Below are 21,218 nucleotides of genomic sequence, written 5' to 3'. Positions count from 1 at the left end.
CATGAGCTCCCCTGGGTTTGGTTGGAATGAATAATATGACGGAGGAAGGAGAGCAGTGATTCTTGGGGTGACTGTGTTTTGTTTCTTTCTCTCTCCTAATACTCATAGTTTTTTCAATGGAAACAGCTGGAAAATCTGTATTTCCGTGAAAAGAAATTTGCTGTGGAAGTTCACGATCCGCGCAGGTGAGACCAGAATGGTGGTGATTGTGACCAAAAACCTTTAGATATTGGACAGTTAATCCTGGTGTCGACCGAGTTCATTGAGTTGCATTTCATTCATTGAGCTGCAATGGACCAGGATTTCATTGTGACATAAAATTTTGATCTTCCTCTTTGCTTTGAGGCTGGCTGGAGTCACGGAGACTGCGGGGACAACAGGACAGGGAGCATGACTCCCATAAGTTCATGTACATCTCTGGCCCAACAGTGACTTCCGCCTCTTTGGCCTACAGCCTGTTCATGGGGGCTGGAGGGAGTGCCCAGTCAGAACATGAGTTCACAGTAACGCTGCCCTTCCATGCACTTGTTTCACAGTCACTTCCATAAAGGACCAGAATTTGCCCTGAAGAAATCCCCTTTCTTTCTGTTTCCATCTTCCTTCTGCCCTCTCCCCCCGCCCCTGCCACACCCCTTTCTCCATCAATGCACCCAGCAATCTGCTTCCGGCCCCCTTCATCTCCCTTCCATAGCTGAAGTGCTGAGAGCTTTGGGATACCCCTCCATTCCCCCTGGCACATCCTGCACCATCTCTCTCCCTTCAGGATCCCTCTGCATTCCATTCTCTATTGCAGATTTATAACATGTTCATCCCTTTGCTTCTGATCTCAGCTGCAGGAGCAGCAGCCCCCTCCCTTTGAGCTCACTGTGTTGTAAAAAGGAAAGGTTTTATGGCTGTGATTCACGGGGAAAGCATAGCAGCAGCAGACATGGTGAGGAACGATTTTCCTTCAGTAAAGGACGTAGCTCACAGGCTGCGTATTGGGTCTTGCCTGGTTCAGAAAAAGGCAGCTCTTATTTTAAACCTAACAGGTACCAGCCTCAGACTGCATTTCTTTTACCCTTATAGAATTTCAGTGTCCAGAAGGACCTTTGGACAGAGCGGACTTGTAGTGCAAACCTGGTATGCAAACACTTCCCTGATCAAATCCATCTGGGTAATGGCAATCAGTCAGCACCAGTTTTACTTGGACAGAAAACAAAGCAAAGTAAGTTACCAGACATGTTACCATAAGCAAAAATTTCAACTCCCGTACTTGTACCTACTTCAGTGTGCATTGTTCTAGAGAGAAACTAGTCCTGGAAGAAAGCCAATGAATTGGCTTTGTAGCTGTTATGCGATCTGTTAGATCAAATAACAATGCTCTAGCTACATTATTCTGCCTCCAGTTAAGAGCTGTGGAAATGAAATCACAAAATGGGGGAATTATCACAGCTCAGTGTTTAATCTACCCTGTGTCTGGCCTCTTTCCCACATTCACTTTGAACAGGATACAAATAATAAAGGAGTTTTCCTTATGGAGATAACCAGACTGTGGGGAAAATGCCAAGGAATGGAAAGCAAAGGGTAAAATCCCACACGGTAGTGTTGCATGCGCTCTTAATTTATTATGAAGAGAAGTGTGAAATGTCATCGCTATGACCCTTTGTTCTGAAGCTAGTTGGAAGTAACTTGATGATGCAGGATTGTGTTTTACCTCTTTCAGGCAAAAATCCCTTCAGCCAGAAGTTTGGATGATATTGCAATGGACCTGACTGAGATGGGTACACCAAAGGTTTCCAAACTCGTGACTTTGGAGGCAAAGAATCAGCTTATTATGGCCAGCAACGGCAGCTTAATCTCTTCAGGTAACATTTTCACTTCAAGCCAATGGCAGGTTCTGTCAAAAAAATTGTGAGGCCTATGTGCAGTAAAGGAGAAAATGATGCCATTCATTCATAGCTGTGGTGAAGTAGAGGTTAACGTAGATCAGATTATAAAGATTTGATTTTATAAGCATAGCATACCAATTTTTTTGTAAATGAGCGAAGAGACAAAAGAGCATTCGGGATAGTGTCTGTATCATATATTTTTATCCCATATGTAATTTTGGTACCTGTTTACTGAACCTGCAGACCCATAGCATTCGCTACAATCCAGGTGCATCTAAAAGTATGGACCTTGCGTCTTCTATGCACGTGTACTCTGGTGTGGGTGTGTGTGAGAGAGAGAGAGAGAGGGTGGGTGGGGGGATGGACAGCAGCTAGAGTTATTGGAAATTGGATCTCTGGCTCCCACTGAACTTCAATGGGATTTGGTGCTTTACCTTCCTTATGCAGCTTTGGGAAATGGGCCCTTTGTATTGGGCCAAGGAAGGAAATGGGTCTACCCCCAGAGTCTGCATTAAAGGTAACTCGTTGCTTCAGGGTCTCAAGATTCTGAGGTCAGCGAAGAGCAAAAGAAGGAGAAAATTATGGAACTAAAGAAGAAAGAAAAACTGCTGCAAGAAAAGCTGCTGCAGAAAGTCGAGGAGCTGAAGAAAATCTGCTTGCGGGAGGCGGTGAGGACTGTTGTTAAATTCCAGAGACGTGCTGGCACACCTCCCCCTCAGGTTAATAACCCAGCGTCCTTTCCATTCCGCAGGAGCTGACTGGCAAAATGCCAAAGGAGTATCCTCTGAGCGTGGGAGAGAAACCTCCTCAGGTCAGAAGGCGTGTAGGCACAGCATTCAAATTGGACGATAACCTGCTTCCCAGCGAGGAGGTAGGTACAGCAAATTCAGGCAGCTTACTACCCACAGGGCAGCCAAAGCCTGGACTCAAACAGCATCTAATACTCAGGCTCTTGCTGGTAGTGATTGGTGGGTTTATGTCCCTGATGTATCAGTTCAGGTAGCAAACATTAAGGATCGGCTGCTGTAAGTTACCCCTCTTTGGGACCTGGGCAGGGGTTGGCGTGCGCATGTGTCTGCTCTAAAATCAAGGGTAAAACTATCCAGGTCCACAGCTAGGGTCCCATCCTGCTGCCCTTACTGAAGCCAAGCTCTCACTGATTTCAAAGGGAGTCTGGCGAAAGACAGCAAGCTCCCCTAGGGCTCGAGCGTGCACCATTGGCATCAGTGGAGATTTTACCAGAGACTTCAGTGAGAGCAGGGTCCGTCCCTCAGTGCCTAGACATCACCCAGCACTATAATTCTGTGCTCTCAAGTTCTGAATTAGACTGTGGTTAAGACTTTGAATCGCAATACACACATTGGGTTTGATGCACTTCTGCCGCTGCATGGGGCTGTAAATTGCACCCTTTGCTGGCAGCAGGGGTCCCGGTGCCGGTGGGTGGGGATTCGCCTGTGTAGCAGGGCACAGATTCCACCCAAGCAGAGCTTTATACTGTTCAAGGAGCTACACAGGCAGAGGCTGCTTTGAGGGATGCGCTGAACACTAACAAGACTTCTTGCAGGCTCAGGGCACACCATCTCCATCCACTCTTTTCAGGGCTGTGCTGGCTGACTTCATTCTCCTAGTGGAATGTGGGATTCTGGGCACTTTGTACCCATGTGTCCCAGGAACTCTGTGCTCTGGATGACAATGCTGGCGTAACCCAAAGCTGCAACAAACGTACTTTGTGCTAAATCCTTCTGACAACGTGCAGTAATGCACTGCATAGCACTTCTGTCCCCCAAACAGTAATTAGCTAAGTTTCTGATGCCCTGTGAGGTAGCTGTGATTATATCAATGTCATAAAGCGAAGCAGAGAGAGATTCCAAGCTGATATTTGCAAACTTCGACTTCAGTCGAAGCAGCTATTGGTGAACATCACTGAACATCAGTTCACTTGTTTACGTGTCTTGACATGGAGTTAGATGTCTAACTTTAGGCTCTTAGGTTTGAAAATTTTGGCCTGCGTAACTGTCCCAAGGACACACGGTGAGTTCAGTGGAGTTAAGGCATAGAACCTAGGAGTCTCTTAAGTACTAGACTATAACCATATACTCTTTGTGAAGATATTTCTGTGTTTTCACTTAAGGTTTCATTTTGTACGCTGAATTTTATTTACTTGTACTTTGACCTGCAGTATCATGTAATAACAAAGAGCTAATGTTGTCATGAACCTGCAGGACCCCGCTTTGCAAAGCTTGGAGCGTAATTTCCTCATACAGCAAAAGATGGTGGAAGCGGCGAAGAAACTTGCCAGTGAGCCAGACATGTGCAAAAATGTGAAGAAGAAAAGAAAACAAGATTACATTGCTGCCATGAAAAAGCTTCAAGAGATCGAAAATTCCATAAATGAATACAGGATCAAATGTGGCAAAAAACCAACACAGAAATCAACCCTTATTTTGCCAGGTAAACACCAAGAATCCCCACGTTTCTGATGAGGGTGATAGAGAATGTTCTTCGGTTCAGTGGCAAGTTTTGTTTATATATTTGATATTTTTTTTTCCCATGGCCCTTGCATGGAAAAGGCAGATGTAATTAATGCATGGTATACATGAAAGATTGTTCCTGTGCTGTACATAAGCTGTGGGTAGAACAGATCATAGGAGAGGCTAGGCACAAGTGCAGACATGTTCTAACATCAGCAACTAAAGAATTGCAGTATGCAGAAGGGCTGGCGGCATCTTCTCAGCTGAAACTGGTGTGGTACCTTATTCTGTAGCATATTAGATGCTCTTTTATTTCTGAAATAAGCTTCAAGGATCCCTCAGCTGTTCCAGTGCCTCCTTATAATTCTCATCACCTTGTTTTTATTTTATTGTGACAATAGGAAGGAAAGTGGATGAATATTTCTGCAGGATGGTAGCAAATGCTGGGAAAAGTCAGAAGAATAAGCAAGGAGCAAAGAATATATGTCTTGATTAAAAAGTATTGACTCCTCATAAGACAACAACAAAGCTGGGGTGTTCTCAACGTGTATTGTTGAATATAAGCTCCATAAGCCAGGCGTTTAACTTCTTCAATGTAGCAGTGTGATGAGTCTGCGTGTAAAGCAGCAATCACTTTGCAAATAACGACTGTAAGGGAAACGTGTCACTGCCTTCTCTATTCTGAAAGTAAGGCGTGATGTGATTCCAGCCCCTTTGTGTGAGAGGTCAGTAATTAGTACATTAGGCTAATTGAGGGAAGTTTTTTGGAATAGCAAAAGCTTATGTATATTGTGTCGTCTTTAAGTTTTCTATGCTGATAAATTGTTTTCTGACACATCTTCCTGCTCCTTGACCTGGGAACATCTGTATATATATGACTGTTAATGTTTGATCAGTTTCTTTTTACACATTCTGCTGAGGCCAGAGCAAAAGCTGTTCCATGAGATGTATTTTTCTCCTGGAAGCACCAAGGTAGAGAAGGAGGATGTACTTTTTCTGTAGTATATTTATATTGTATTCCACTGATCCCTATAAGGGATGTCAGTATAGTGGCCAATGTCCCGCTTCGTTTCTGGAATAAGGACCCTTAACAGCCTATATTCTCCTCTTTAAATATTGCAACATAAGGGAGTCTACACATGGCCTAGATTTTCTGCCAAGGCCACTGCTGTTGTGTCCCCTTTGGTTTCAGAATTCGCTTGGAATTTTTTTCAGCAAGTGGTAAAGCAAGGCTGTTTATCATTGCTGATTGGCTGGAGGATGTTTGCGGGACTAACAGCCAGTTTCTAGTGGACTTAATGAAGGTAGTAATTCCTTTTCTAGCCTTGTGCTTACCAATGTAGGCAGTAGTTTTGGAAGTACTTATACTTCTAGAACAAGTAACATGCTGGGCTAACGAGGCAGGAAATCCCCGAGGGGCTAGTAAGTAGCGTGAACATCATGGTACACCATCTGTGTATAACTCCAGCTGCTTACTACATGGGGCATGTTGGCACAATTGTGTAAAATGGGGAATTTAGAGTTTAGATACAAATCCATAAGAACGGCTACACTGGGTCAGACCAAAGTTCTATCTTGCCCAGTATCCTGTCTTCTGATAGTGGCCAATGCCTGGTGCTTCAGAGGGAATGAACAGAGCAGGTAATCATCAAGTGATCCATCCCCTGTCACCCATTCTCAGCTTCTGGCAATCCTTTGATTCTCACTCAGAAAAACTTGCTCCATCATTTCACAACGTCGGACAACTGATTTCACTGAGAGTTTTGCTTGAGCAACGACTGCAAGATTTGGCCCATAGGTAAATAAGCTGCACTCCAAACCAGTACCTTAGAAGTAGTACATGTTTAAAAATGCTGCTTGGCTGCTTGGAGTTTGGAAAAAGCAGAACCATCATTTATGGTAGATCTGCCAGCAGCCATTGGACCATCCCTGGCCATGCTCGTTCTGAAATAATCACTCCCACGTTTTGTGCGCGTGGTTTCCGAAAGCTGAAGATTAGTCTTTTGGGGACGAGTGTGGCAATAAGTCAGTCCCAGCTGTGAATCTGAGGAATGGTTTGTTGGAAATTATGTATTCAATAGCAGCCTCAGTCTGTCGAATCAGCCCTGCGCTGTTCATGGTCCAGTCCTGTGGGGATGGGAGATTAAGCAAGTACTTGACTTTGAGTCGTCATTTCAGGCTGTGCCACTTGTCATGGGCCATTCACTCACACACGCACCCTGGCTGCAGAAGGCTCTGGTTGTGCCTCTTCCACATGGCACAGCGTCTGACATTTGTGCAGCAGATGGTGCACATGGCCTAGCATATATTGGCTGGGTTCATGTGTTTAAAAACACTGGGGTGGGGGGAGGGGTTGAGATACATTGCTAGACAGCTGACTTGCCTAGCACTCTTCCTAGTGACTTGTTAAAAAGAATGGAAATAATATGTCTTTATGGAGAGGTTTTACTCTTTGCTTGTGTAGATCTGGGTGTTTTGCTAGTGTCACCCGTGCATACTGACCTTACAGGTTCCCCGTTTCCAGAATCAATATCTCCCTTGCCACTTTTTCCTGCTGAATCTCCTTTCGTCCAGCACCCAGGTGCTGGAACTAGGGGTGCTGCCGCATCCCCTGGCTTGAAGTGATTTCCGTCAAATACAAGGTTTACAGTTTGGTTCAATGGCTCTCCATACCCCCACTATACAAATTGTTCCAGCATCCCTGCCAGAACCCTCCCATACTGAACTCTGCCTTTTTCTTTTTTTTAATAGTTTTCTTCTCTGGCTCTGCACCAGGTCGCATGTTGTGGGAGATTTCGGGGGCTGGAGGCAGGGACCGGAATCACACACATTCAGATATTTGTAATGTTGAATGATTCTGTGTACAGTAGTGAGTTGCCCATTCATTGTTATCTCAGCAGTGGGGTTTTGCCTTTCATGAAGTCGGATCTTGGTATCTTTCCTCTTTGTTGACACTGTTTTTACACAGTTGAAGTCAGTTGAATGAACCCTGAATAAGAACCATAGGAGTTTGCCCAGAGTTTGTTATGGTTACAGAGGAAGGAAGTGGAGGCATGAAAATGTTCTTTCTAGATAGTATGGTAGTCCTCTCTGGTAAGCTCTTCACGGTCTGCTTTTTGTAAACCCCCAGCATAGCAGGCATGAGAACAAGCTTGTGCAACTTATGTTTATGATGACTGGGCTGAAGAAACAGCTGTGCTGTGGAAGTAACCAACTGCCTTGGCTGTCACCAGCTGCTTCTCTTGTGGACATCCTCCCCTTGTGTTTAAGAATCAGCATCAGATTCCTTACTGACTGGCAACCCGTAGCATCAAGTGGAAAGATGAGACTCCTCTGGTGTATGCAGTAGCACATTATGAATAAATACAAAATGTGTGTTTAAAAAAATCACCATGACCAGGACCAGATTCAGCTCTGTTAACACTGGTATAAATTTCAAGTGATGCTGTTGAAAACAATGGAATTATTCTCAATTTACATCAGTGTAACCGAGAGCAGAATTTGTCTAAGGGTAAAATTTTCAAAAGCCCCAAGTCCATTTTCAAAAGTAGTCTTAAGCCATAATATCAAAGGTATATGATGCCTAGTGGTTTTTTTCAAAAGTGCATCAACAGGTTAGCTGCCTGAAGCCCACTGGAGTTGAAGAGTCAACCCCAAGTGTTGTCATATTTGGTAGTTTATTAAATTACAATGTAGACAAATAAGGTAGGAGTGCAGTGCAAAATAAGATGATCAGATTGTGAAAGGCTACATAGGCATCACATGATACTGCAGTTCATGTCCATTAGCTTATTTTAAAATAGAGTATTTAGAAACCTCTGTAGAGTATCCTGTATCTCAAATCCTTTATTTTCATTTACAGATGATACAATCCCATCTGAGAGTAGCTCTTTATCTGATACAACAATTTATGATGATGGTATGTCGCTTACGCTTTTTCGTTTATGAAGTATAAAGTATATCATGCCCTTCATAAATAATAATATAATTTTTTCAGTATCTTATTCTGACCTACATCTATATCTCTGATGCCTCTATTTAAATCTTAGTTCGTTTGAACCTTTTAGTGAGCAGTGATTCTATACAAGAGAAGAATATGCTTAATCAGAAGTTGTTCTTTGAAACCATGTATTTGTCAAAAGCGTGAGGCTTTTCTGCTGGCGAGTGAGTTTTCTTTGTAGATTGTTGTTTTAATGGGATAGCTCTTCTGAAATAAACGCATCACTCCTGCATGAACAAACAATTCCAGCCGGTAGTAACTGGCAGGGGAGGGCACTTCTGGATGGCGAATGACTGGCTGGAGGAATCTGGCCAGTTAAGCCAGCCAATCATAAGGTGACAGGAAGTGCCCAACCCAGATGTCATCATTGCAGTTCTAAATCATTAAAATATTAAAACATGCAGAGAAACTAATGACCTGTTTGCATGTTAAATGGTGATCTGCATCTTGCCAGGGATATGGTGTTTTTGTTTTAGTGTACTTGATTTTTTTCCCCCTAGCAATTAGTATTAGACCAGTCACCATCTGGAAAAGACTTGGCTTGACATTCCTTTAGATTTGTCATCATCGTTTGGGAACAAATATTATCCAGACCGTGATTCACTGCTTAGTGAGGGCTTGATTCTGATCTCACCGCAGCTTCGTGCTTACGCCTTGGCTCTTAAATTGAGTTAAACCTGATTCTCATGTGTGGGAGTGAGATGTGAATCAGGGCTTCAGTGTATCCGTATGTTCACCGAGTGTTTGATCCTGCACCTGTTCCAGTCAATGGAAGCTTGGTCATTGACTTTGGTGGGCAGAGAATTAAGCCCTAACAGAAGTGAAATCAAAATCAAGCTCTGAGTCTTCACAGTTACTTCCAGCTAAAAACACTTATCTCTGTTTTTTTCCTGGCTACAGATAGTTAAAGTTGGTCCTTCATAGTGAAAAATATTTTCATGAAATTTTTATTTCAAAATGCTTTCTTGGAGTCATTTTAAAGTACTAAAGCTAGGGACTGATGCGCCCACATCTGACCTGAGCAGAGAGGAGAAAATTGAAGGGCAAAGTATGGAAATAGGGGGAAAATCAGTTCTACCCCATGCCTTCCCACCATCTCTGCAGAAGCCACTGCATGACTGCTCAGCTGGCGGAGCCCATGAGCAATCGCTTTTCCCAAGAACTTTTTCCTTCGTGACCTTGTAGAGTTGCCGGCAGGAGTTAATATTGCTAAAATCAGTATTAACTGCCACTCCACGGTGTCCCCTGGGAGTTCAGTGCAGGCAAAGCTCCTGGGACAGGAGAAGCTCCTGAGGCGTGAGGGCATCCTCTCCTGGTCCCCAAGGAGGAGAGCATTTGCTAGCTGAACCTCAGGAAGTTTCCTGCACCCTTGGTCCCCCTGGGTCAGAGGATAGAATGCAGCTGTATTTTTTCATAAGTGTGTAAATGTGTCTAAGAATTTCCAAAAAAAAAAAATCACGTTTCTTTCCAACAGCCAATGATTCCCTTACTGTACCAGGGCAGGGAACGAGTTCTGTGCAGCTGTCTCCAAGAATCCGTCCGCCAAAGTCCCTTGGCGTGGAGAGAATCCATCTTAGAAAGTCCTCCATCAATGAACAGCTCCTGGAAAACAGACATTCTAGGTACTAGTCTTGCCATATTGTTGGCGTGAGCCTGGTTTTATATCTGTTGTAACAAATACCACAATGTAGACTGATGGTATGAGGGTAGATCTTCCCATTACACTCCTGTCTGACATGTAAGCAGACAGAAAGGACTTTGCCGCTGTGCTTGTGGTTAAATTTGTTGTTTAAATATTATAATCATGTTAACATAAGCTAGGCTGAATGGTAACTGTAAGTTTTTGGTGAAACTCAATTGGGGCAACTGGTAGAAGGGATAGAGATTGAATGGCAAGTGTTCCATGTAAGAACCTTGTACTGCCAGCTGCCCTTTCATCCTTCGGCTCCTTTTGTGAGGCTTGTTTCCCAGAGCCGCTTGGATGCTGAGCTCTCTCAGCTCCCAATGACATCTAAGCTCTACAGAGTCAGGCCTATGGGGCTCATAACCGTGAGTTAACTTACTGACAGTCCTATTAGTAAGTAACGTGGGCCCAATCCAATGCACCTTGTACTCAGTGCAAGGATTTCCATTGACTTTAATGAGCTGTGGCTCAGGAACCACGCCGGACAGTAAGTGCTTGCAGGATCAGGCTCTATGAATATAAGTATAAAAAAAATATTAGTGTGCATTGGACAGTGCTGGGCCACTGACTTTTGATCAGTGCTCCCCTGGAATTTAAGCAGAATACTCTGTCACATCAAACTCATATATAGAATTATAATTAGTTTAATGTCTATAACTTTGAATAGTGCCGTTGTGTTATTCCTTGGCTTGTCGGCTTCCTTTTCTGTTTCTTATGCTCTGCATCTCTGTCCCTTGGCAGCAGCTATTCCTACAAGTTATCCTATGGTGAACTTCCTTGCTGTGTTAACCTTTTGAACCAGAGGGGTTTGAACTCCTTGCTGTTATAACTGCGCTAACCTTCACCACTGGTAGCAGACGCTGCCACGCTGACCTCTGCTTTCTCTACCCTCATCTATCTTTTCCTTTGGATCAATATGCAATTAATGTCAGTGCCGTTGTCCTTTGCATTTTATTGAAGATATTTTGGTGATGGCCACGTGCTGGATTCTTCTGTTTATAGTCACAGGGTGGACCCTCTGTCAATGCACAGTAGTCCTTACCGAATTCTGGAACGACAGCCCTATGGAGGGAGAAGCATGCCCACAACACCGGTGCTCACACGCAATGCCTACAGTAGTAGCCATTTACAGTAAGCTGAGTTCTATTAAATCACTGAGAAGGAATATGTCTCTTGTGCAGAGAAATAAAATCAACAGTGTAAGAGGGTAAAAAAATAGGATCCAGTTGTGTGTGTCCTTTGCCAACATAGAGGCAGGGTTGTCAGCCTTTGATTTTTCACATGGATAATTGGACATCAGTCATCGCTGGCATATGCAGCTTTGCACCAGCTTTTCAACATGCAAACAATGGACTTTCCAGGCTCAAGTGCCAGCTGTGGATTTCCAGAGAAGAGCGTGTACAAACTTGTGCATGCAAACTTAGAGATGAGATTGAAGCCGTTTGGGAAATGTTGCCCATGTGGGGAGAGATGGCTATATAACTAGATAAGAACGCTAAGATTGTCCTGGTTTTCTAAACATCCAAACTAAAGGGGTTTTACATTAAGGCTACGCAGTATTGCTTGTTTCAGAAAGGGAACTATAAAATTCTCAAGACACTGCTAGCCAGCATTATTTTTATCATCGTACTGTAATTTGTGGATATTAAATGTAAAGACTAAGCAGTGGGTGAGATCCACTTGTAATTCATTACCAGAATATGACCTTGTTAGTCTCACTTTTGTCACAGTTTTGAATCATTTCTTGCTGCAAAGTAGAATCTTTAAGCCACGTTCCCTTCACTGTCATCCAGATCTTTTATCCAGAGAAAATAAAAAGCTGATTTTGAGGCCATGCCCAGGCATTCCAAGTTGCTGGGGAAGGTGCTGCATATTCTAAATGAGATGTTTATCTTCCCTGTCCCTGATTAAAAGATCTGGATTATTGTAAACTGAACTTGGTTTCAAGCTTTTTACCCCTTTCTACTATGCCACCAACAGCAGAAAAGGATTTGCCCTGGTTGATATGGCAGCTGACTTAGGAATAGTCCACCTAGGACTTTGCATCACCTGCCAAAACCTGAACCTGTACTTTGCTTGGAAAGAATTCTTTGTTTTGCCACACACTGACTCTCAAATGCTTCATGTCTGCATACGACTTCTACATCCAACCTAATTTTCTGCCGTTTCAGGCCGGATATTTCCCCAGAGCACTGCAGACAGCGCAGCGGGAGTCTAGAATCCCAAACCCCTTTACTGTCAGAGACTACCAGCGAAAAGCCTGTGTTCTCCTTTTCGAAATCCCAGCGAAGTAGCAGCACTGAAATACTAGACGATGGGTCGTCCTACACCAGCCAGTCAAGTGCAGAGTATTACTCTGTGACGCCTAACCCCAACCCATATTACACCACGCAGACACTTGACAACCGCACGAGAGGCCGAAGGAGGTCTAAGAAACAAAACATTTCTGCTGCAAATTCAGGAAGCATGCCAAATCTTGCCCAGAAAGACTCACGGAATGGTGTCTACCAAAAAAGTCAGGAGCAGCCTTCCTCTAGTTACTATGTTTCTGGCTATTCACCTTACACTGAATGTGACGTTTATTACAATGGGGGATATGTTTACGAGAATGACACAGAGGGACAGTATAGCGTCAACGCTTCATATCGCTCATCGGTGCACTGTGGCTACGACCGTTATCGGGAACTCAGGTCCTATCGCGAAGGGGAGATGGAAAGAGTACCACACAATCCATATGCAACTCTGAGACTTCCAAGGAAGCAGGTTGCTAAAACGCAACATATAACCAAAAACATTCACAAGGCCTTAGTAGCAGAACATCTCCGTGGTTGGTACCAACGTGCCTCCGGTCAAAAGGACCAGGGTCAGAGTCTGCAGGCAGGCTTTGACTCTGACCAAGGATCCCAAAGGAGTCTGGGCTTTGCAGGGCTGCAAGTACCGTGCTCTCCTAGCAGCCGGGCTTCTTCTTTCTCTTCAGGTAACAGATGATTTGTGATATGCTAAATATTTTATATGTCCTTTAGGAGGGTCACATCCTCTCCACATTAATACCCTTGCAAGCCCACTGAAATCCATGAAGGAAATGGGGCTGCATGAGCATAACCGAGGGCAGAATTTCATCCAACAAAACTAAAATGCAGAATAGCTAAATATGAATCGTTGTATAATTGAATGATGCAGGTGGCACAGGCCCTATCAGTAGGGATAGGTACATGCTCCAAGCTTACCTGGATGCACCTTGACCTGCTTCAGACTGTTCCCAGAAGCACTGCCAATGGGAAAAGAACTTAGTTGTCCAGGATGGTATGTTCATGTCAGACATTCAGGATTTTCAAAGGCTGGGGTGTAATTCCTGGGATTTCTGCAAATCCCACCAGGAAAGGGCACCACCATCATAGTGGTACCTTTAAAAATGGGTACACGTCCTGTGTTCTGTAAATATAAGTGATAGACATACCCCTGATCCCGGTCAGAAGAATGCTACAGTAAAAGGACTTAGTCATTTACAGTTGCTCATTGAGTCATGAGTGGAACACTGCTGTGAGGCAGAGAAGTATCATTCCTGTTTTATAGACATTGCAGATGGTGCATGGCCCCAGGTCAGCAGGTGCATGGCCCTAGGCTGCAGAGGGAATCTGTGTCTAAGGTGGGTCCAAGTAGCCATGTTCACCACATACACAGCACGTGCCAAGCCTACTTCAGTATCCACGCTGCTGCTCTGGCTGGTTTCTAAAGCACAGAATACAGCCGCTCTGACTGGGAGGCCCACAAACTCTTTTTTTCAAGGGGCGACCACCCGATTCCTCTACCCTACACACACCATGCCTCACTCTGCAAAGTACATGTTAAGACAGATGTGTTTGGAGTCTGTGTGTCCTACAGAAACCTGCTGAGATTGTTCATGAAAAACATCTCGCTTCTTTCAGTCCTCTGAGCTGCTGAAAAATCTAATATGCTCTCATTGTTTTTACAATTCTAGTGTCTTCTACAAACACTTCTGGAAACTGGCGGAACCAGATTGCACTAAGGCTTTCCGATTATGATACATTGTCTCATTCCTCTTATACCAGCTGTTATGGGAATGTTTATGGCAACCTTCCACTGCAGAGCAGGTGAGCAAAGTGCAGTAAGACTTGCTGCCCTCTCCTCTGTACCGTGTAAGCTTTTAAAACTTATCTAGGCAGCAGTCAGGTATCAGGGAGCCAACTCCTGAACCAAGAGTAGTTATGAAACCAACATACTGAGAGCAGATCTGCTCCGTACAGCACAGCTTCAGCAGACTCAAGCAAGAATATTCCTGCATTTCTTTCTAGCTGTCCACAGGTAATGTTTTACTTTATCGATCATACTGATATGGCATCTTTTATCCAAGGATCTTAAATCAATAACACTAGACCAGACCATCAGTTGGTGTAAATGGGCAGAGCTCTGTTCTAGCCACTGGAGCTAAATTGATATACACCAGCTGAGATACTGGCCTATTCACTAAGTTATCTGCACGGTAGGCCTGGGAGGGAGAGAGGTATACTTGTGTCTATTTTAATTATGGGAAAACAGGCACAGAGAAGATGTTGTACCTGTCAATATGAGTGTGTGTGCATGGATGGGACGAGGTGCAAATAGCACTCCCCCACACATCTCTCTGCAAGGGTGCGGCGTGTCCTGGACTTTGCCCTACCCTGAGAGCAGTGATTATCAGGCCAGCACTGCTAGTGCATTAGCCTCCCCAGATAGCATAACTGTGACCCTCTCTCACCCTCCCTCAACAGAGCAGACCCTATGGAGACTGAATGATACTTTGCCCCCTGTAAGTGGCCTGGCAGCCACATTCCCCCTCCTCTTCTGGAGCCGTTGTGCCTCCTGAGGAAGAGGCTGTTTCTCTACAAGCTCATATCCATGTGATAGCGTTCAAAGGTGCTACCCACAGTTGTAGTCACCACAAATAAACCGAGTGCGTCTCACAGTGGGGGCTTAACCGTTAAACCATCCTGACTTGACATGGCTACACAGACAGCTGCCTAGAGAGTGCAGAGTGGGGCTTTGCACAAGTTATGCCTCTTACTCCCTTTCACATAGACGTGGGAATTAACCACTCTGGGTACACGTTTACTCTGTGATGGGCTGGAACAGTCCAGCACTTCGCCCTAGTGCTGCAAACAGATATTCACGGGACTCTTCTGCTTCCTGTTTTCTGTCTCCTTCCTCCTCCGCTTTCTGATTCCACCTGTTATCAGTCAGAACAAAGGTCTTCTGTCCAGGAGAATGATTGTGCCTGCAGAAATGAGATCATTTTTAAATACTCTTATGCTAACTGTAGCCAGCTGCAGTAAGTACTCCACATTTGTGTGTGCTTCTTCATGGATTGCAGTTTTTGCTTGCTGCTGGGCTGACTGGTGTGAAGTTACCTAGTGACGTATTTGTTTGTTTTTAAACAACCAGAAGCATTAAGAAAGGAGGATAAAAGTCTTCACATTGATTTTCATTAAAGGCCTTAAGTTTGGGGTGATGGTTGTTTTTTTTTTTTATTGCAGTGACTAAAAGAACTACAGTAACAACATTTTCAAAATAGCATTCAACTAATTACTTCCCCTCCTACAGTTGGGTTTTGAAAAATGTAAATGAGCTGCCTTATTTTAACAACTTTATCCATGCGATTTACATTAATTACAACTTTTTTAATATTCTGATCACTGTCTAAATCTACCCCAATATCACACTCTTTGTAGTGAACATATCCATGTGTGACTACTGTAAATGACTGATTACCATATGCTATAGGGCCCTTATCTGCAGGCACATGCAGTTCAAGGATATTGGATATGACTCTTATTACCTTGCTGACACTGGGAAACACACAGGGGTAAGTCTTGTCATAGCTCTATTTGAAATCAGTGGAACTATGACAGTTTACACCAGCTGAGGATCTACTCCTTATTATCTTCCCTGTCTGGAGAACTAATCACAAGGTTACATTTGGATCCCAATTACACTACTGTAAACCCAGAGTGACCTTACTGACTTTCAGATACTCACAGTCAATGAGGTTACTCTGAGTTTATGATGGTGTCACTAAGATCAGAAACTGCTCAGTCTCTAAAGATTATTTACTTCTAAGCATTACCAACCCAGCACCTGAAATCCCAGTGCAAAGGTTACTGCGCCCTCAGTTATCACTGACGCTATGTTTCTTTTGTAGAGCATATGCAGAGACAAGCCAGCTGGAGGATGCTGACGAGAACCAGTTGGAAGCTGACTTGCACAGTAACGAGCAGAGGCTATTTTGGCATGAGGATTCTAAGCCTGGGACGCTTGTGTAGGCCATCAACAGCCCTGTATTTGCACCCCCCATGTGCCTTGCACAGAATGCTGTTCCCTCAAAAGAGGTCTCCTGTGGAATCCCCCCCCACCCAACTCAAACATGAAAGTATTTTGGCTTGTGGGTGAAGATTGTGTTCAGCATTAGGAAGGACATGTACAAAATTACAGAGTCGTTCCAACAACGGCATTTCTTTCTGAATCCAGACAATAGTCTAACTGAGCAAGGGCAGGCCGCCACTGAATCTATGAGGAGATGCAGCACTTGGCTGAAGTATTTATATTTAGCAAGCACTTTTTAGCAGACTGGAAGGTGTTGAAGGCAAACCTCAACAAAATGTGAAAAGGTGACTTATGGAGAAAACAGGAATTTTAGGAGCACAATTCAGATGGCTGAAAGAAGAAGAAATAAAAATGTCTTCTGCTGTCACTTATGATGACCAAGAAGGACTTCATAAGCTGATGAAGGATACTGTGTGTGTGTATGTGTGTGTGAATGAGACAAAGATTGACTCAGTCAGTATTGGAACATTACTTGAAGGAAGGCTGGATTTTTTTAATGGAGGTTTTAATGAGCTACAACATTTTTTTTTGAGGGGGGGTGTTATTACGAGTGTTTGTATGCACCACAAAATGGATTCTGGAAAGAAAGGCAATTTACTATTGCAACATATAATGTAAAAACTAACCCTAGAAGGCTGTGGATTTTGGAAATAGAAGCAGCAAATACTGAACTGTTTCTGTGATAAAATGTAATTAATATCCTCCCATTTAAATGAATTTTCCATGGTACAATTTCATTGTGCAGATGGGCATGCAAAGTCATGTTGAATGCACAGTGAACTCTTAATTAGATAGCTATTACATTTTGCTCTGCCAGGTTGATGGAAAATTGGAGGTGGAATGCTCTAGTTATCACATGTGGAACAATTTTACTAAACTGGCCAGTATTCTAAGGTGGATGCAAAAAAAAAGAAAAAGACCAAGTCAGTGCCTTAAAATTGAGGGCATTAGAATTGTAGAACGTCATCTGAAACGCCAGGTGCACTATGAAGTCACTAAGTGACAAAACAGCATTTTCAGAAAATCATTTACATTATTTTTTAAAAAATCAACAGCAGTTTTGATCTAGGAGGGATAAGCCTACCTCATATCATCCATCTGTAGAAACCAATTAGTGTGGACTAACTTGTGTAGTTTACAAAAAATATATATATATATTTGCATACTGTAAAGTAATTCTTGTTTCTCGGCTGTACTGTGCTTCACTCCATAAAATGGTGCTCTTTTATTTCTTTTATACAGAGGATTAGTTACTCCTTGTTCATATTGTGAATAGCAAAGTTTCTGATAAACTTTTTGAACGTTTTTTTACCAGTATTCCAAAGCATGTAATATAGACCGAAAGACAAATTTGTTAAGCTGGTCCTCAGTCATTTGTATTATTAGAGTTGAGGTTTGGAATAAACAAAACAATAAAAAATAATTTATTTCCTTTTGCATATTTGTATACCCTTCTAGAACCGCGAAAGTCCTTTTTGCTTCTTCCTTTTCTACTTCTCACTTTTTGGGCCTATTATTTTGTGTAGGTCAATAAAATAAAAGTGTGCTACCAAAAACGTTCTGGTGTTCTCCTTCTGCTGCGCTAGCCGTAAGAACAGTTCTCTGTGTGCTAGTTGAGTGCTTTGTTCTAAGCAATTATAGGCAGAACTCATCAGGCTCTGATGTCTCTTAGCCTTTACCATCAAAGCTGATCACCATTCAGCCAATGAACAAGGGCCGTTTCCTAGCACAGTTATCACACCGCTCATCATGAAGGTTTGTGTAACTTTTCTGAGTGAGGCCATACCATCACTTTGTAACGTACGGCACAAAGCTATCGAACCTTCATAGAACAACATTTGGAAGCTCACCGGGGCAGGGGCTGGTTGTTTTCTGTTTGTACAGCACCTAGCACGATGGGGCCCTGGCCCAAGACTAGGCTGCCTACTTACAACAATAGTACAAATAATCCGTAATAATAATTTCTTAACATCGGATTTTTCAGCCATTTCTGGGCACCCACAGCTCCTGCTGAAGTCGACGAGCGCTGCAAGGTGCACAGCATCTGTTTACGTTCTGTAACGCACTTTTTTTTTTTTGTCTGAAACCATTTTAGATTTCAGAAAGTTAACAAACATAACAGAAAGCTCAGCGGCAGCACTGGGGATAGTCCATTGATTACCAATTTCCTGGGGCTAAGCATCATAGTCCAAAAGGCCTCTCTGGACGGCCTGGGTATGACTAAGAGATGTGTGCTCACTGTAATCTAATCTATACTGTCAGACTCAATATGTCATCTGCATCCCTTTCATTGATTTTCCTTTTCCTGCCCTGACAGTGCAGTGGGATTTCTCCAAAACAAACTAAACAAGCACGCCGCCTCCCTCTCCTGCTCACCCCCCTTAACAAAAAGAAACACTCTGAAGAAAATTCTTCTACAAGTTGGAACACAGCTTGTGAAATTTAAAATCAAGGCGCTGATAGCATCACTGACGATTCATTTTTGGCTCCCGAGGTGCCCAGCTGAGTTCCTTTTCTGCTCATGCTGTTAGTGTGGGTGAGTCTAGGCCCCGGGGTAGTCCATTATTTTTTGTCAGGTCCAAATTTCTTGGTCAAGGTATGGTCAAGGTCCAGACTCCAAAAAAGAAAATAATACTAAAAAAATAACAATAATGATAAGTAAAAAAAAGAGTTCAAGGTCCCTTCAAAAGCATCTGCCTATTGACTACCCCTCGTCTAGGCCCTGTGAGCTGAGAAGAGGAATAAAATTTGGCCTTCTAAAATGCGGTGCAGCAAGTCGAATTTACCATTTGACCTTCAGCCCACCCAGAGCAGAGATGCTCAGGTATGACTTTTGCAAAGGACAAAGCAATTTTTTGCCAGCAGATGACTTTAAAAAAAAAAATCATGTGTGAAAAGATTTTGGGTTGGTGGCTTTGTTTTTTCCCCAATAGAAAGAAATGTCCTTCCCATTGCTTAGGCCTTTTCCTTTTGCCTCTTTCTGACTGGCTCATCAGTCGCCACACAATTGTCACTGGCTTCCTAGCTAACCCAGAATTTGAGACTGGATCCTGCTTCTTTTGAAGTCAATGCAAAGTGCGGGTTTGGCCATTTCGCGTCAAGGAAAATGAAAAAAGCTGCTCCCAACGAACAAGCTGGCCACTGCACAGGCCCTTCTCCAGGTCTCGCCTGCACTGGCTTAGCAGGTTCTTCCGGCTCAGCCTCCACATCCGAGGCAGAGGAACACCTCTGTGATCCTGCGTTATCAAAATAAAAACTACCCCACAAGCAATGTCATTACCAGCTGAAGACATGAGAAAAGTAGGGCACACCTCTGCCACCGCACGCTCCCCGAGGAGCATTGGGTAAGTCCAAAACATACTGTCAATGCAACAAGAAGCTGGCTGGTCAGGCTTACTAACCATAGTACCATTTGTTTTCATATGCTTTGGCAGGGCTAATCTGAGTCCTTTTTCAAAATCTGCCCAAGATTTGGAGGAACACTGATACGATTGCAGGTCCAGGTGTAGGACCAGGTCCAGGATGAGTATAACATTAAGATGAGGCTCGGTATATAGCCTCCTGCTGCAGGACGAAGGATGCAAGGACCCTGTGAGCAGGCACATCCTGCAGGTGTTCCTGATGGAGGATGGAAACACCATCGATTCATAAAATTTAAGGCCAAGCCATACCTCTAGATCATTTAGTCTGACCTGTGTATCACACACCATTACATTTCACTCAGTTACCCCGATCACTTCTTTGACTAAAGCACAACTTTTGTTTGCATCTCTTCCAGAAAGGCATCTAGACTTGATCAGAAGACGTCCAGAGAGGAAGAATCCACCACATCCCTTGGGAGTTGGTTCCAGTGGTTAATCATCTTCACTGTTTAAAAAGGGGTGTCTCATTTCTCATTTGAATTTGTCAGAGCTTCAGCTTCTAGACACTGAATCTTGTTCTGCCTTTCTCTGCTAGATTAAAGAGCTCGTCAGTACCCGGTATTTTCTCCCCGTGAAGGGACTTACGCTCTAGACTCAAGTCACCTCTCAGTCTTCTTTAAGCTAGATTTAAAGAGCTCAAACTGTTTAGGTTCTCTCCCGCCCTTGAATCATCCTTGTGACTCTCTTCCGCATCCTCTCCAATTTTGCAATACCCTTTTTTTTTTTAAAATGTGGAGACCAGATCTTAATGCATTAGCTCAGTGGTTCCCAAACCTGTCCCACGGCTTGCGCAAGGAAAGCCCCTGGTGGTCCGGGTCAGTTTGTTCACCTGCCGTGTCCGCAGGTTTGGCCAATCGCTGCTCCAGGCCAATGGGAGCTGTTGGAAGCAGCACAGACCAAGGACGTACTGGCCACCACTTGCAGCAGCTCCCATTGGCCTGGAGCAGCGAACCGCGGCCACTGGGAGCCACGATCGGCTGAACTTGTGGACACGGCAGGTGAACAAACCGGCCCGGCCCGCCAGGGGCTTTCCCTACACAAGCGGCGGAACAAGTTTGGGAACCACTGCATTAGCTAGTATCGGTCTCACCAATGCCGTACAGAAGGGCAAAACCACCTCTGTGCTACATCCTATCACTCCCCTGTTTCTACACCCAAGGATCACAATAACCCCTTTACCACAGCGTCACATGTTCCGTTGATTGCCAATCTGACTCCTAAATCCTTTGGATCAGTGGTCCCCAACGTGGTGCCCCCGAGCACCATGGCATCCGCCGGGGCATCTACGTGCACCTGCGTACTGTCCAGCAGATGAGCATCTGCCAAAATGCCGCCGAGAAGCAGAGCCATCCAGAGGCGTCGCCACCAAAATGCTGCTGATTTTCAGCGGCA

The 21,218-nt window shown here is 44.0% G+C and overlaps 1 protein-coding gene across 2 annotated transcripts in view; it reads left to right on the top strand.

The window, feature by feature from the left end:
* FRMD4B (FERM domain containing 4B) overlaps nucleotides 1-17,827 on the top strand; it is a 124,833-nt gene extending 107,006 nt beyond the window's left edge. Inside the window, exons 12-23 of one of the 2 annotated variants that reach the window (XM_050957311.1) lie at nucleotides 109-185; nucleotides 1,069-1,207; nucleotides 1,706-1,847; nucleotides 2,406-2,539; nucleotides 2,623-2,742; nucleotides 4,094-4,322; nucleotides 8,205-8,261; nucleotides 9,817-9,964; nucleotides 11,029-11,157; nucleotides 12,198-13,003; nucleotides 14,006-14,138; nucleotides 16,223-17,827. In XM_050957311.1, the coding sequence (XP_050813268.1) occupies nucleotides 109-185; nucleotides 1,069-1,207; nucleotides 1,706-1,847; nucleotides 2,406-2,539; nucleotides 2,623-2,742; nucleotides 4,094-4,322; nucleotides 8,205-8,261; nucleotides 9,817-9,964; nucleotides 11,029-11,157; nucleotides 12,198-13,003; nucleotides 14,006-14,138; nucleotides 16,223-16,343 (2,235 nt within the window). In that variant the 3' untranslated portion in view covers nucleotides 16,344-17,827. The other variant, XM_050957312.1, reaches the window with a different exon arrangement.
* The last annotated feature ends 3,391 nt before the right edge of the window (nucleotides 17,828-21,218 follow it).

Source organism: Gopherus flavomarginatus, chromosome 6 (assembly GCF_025201925.1).
Source record: "Gopherus flavomarginatus isolate rGopFla2 chromosome 6, rGopFla2.mat.asm, whole genome shotgun sequence".
In the NCBI taxonomy this organism is placed as follows: Eukaryota; Metazoa; Chordata; order Testudines; family Testudinidae; genus Gopherus; species Gopherus flavomarginatus.
Note: the sequence above shows the minus strand (reverse complement) of the source record. Positions and strands in the feature narration are given on the sequence as shown.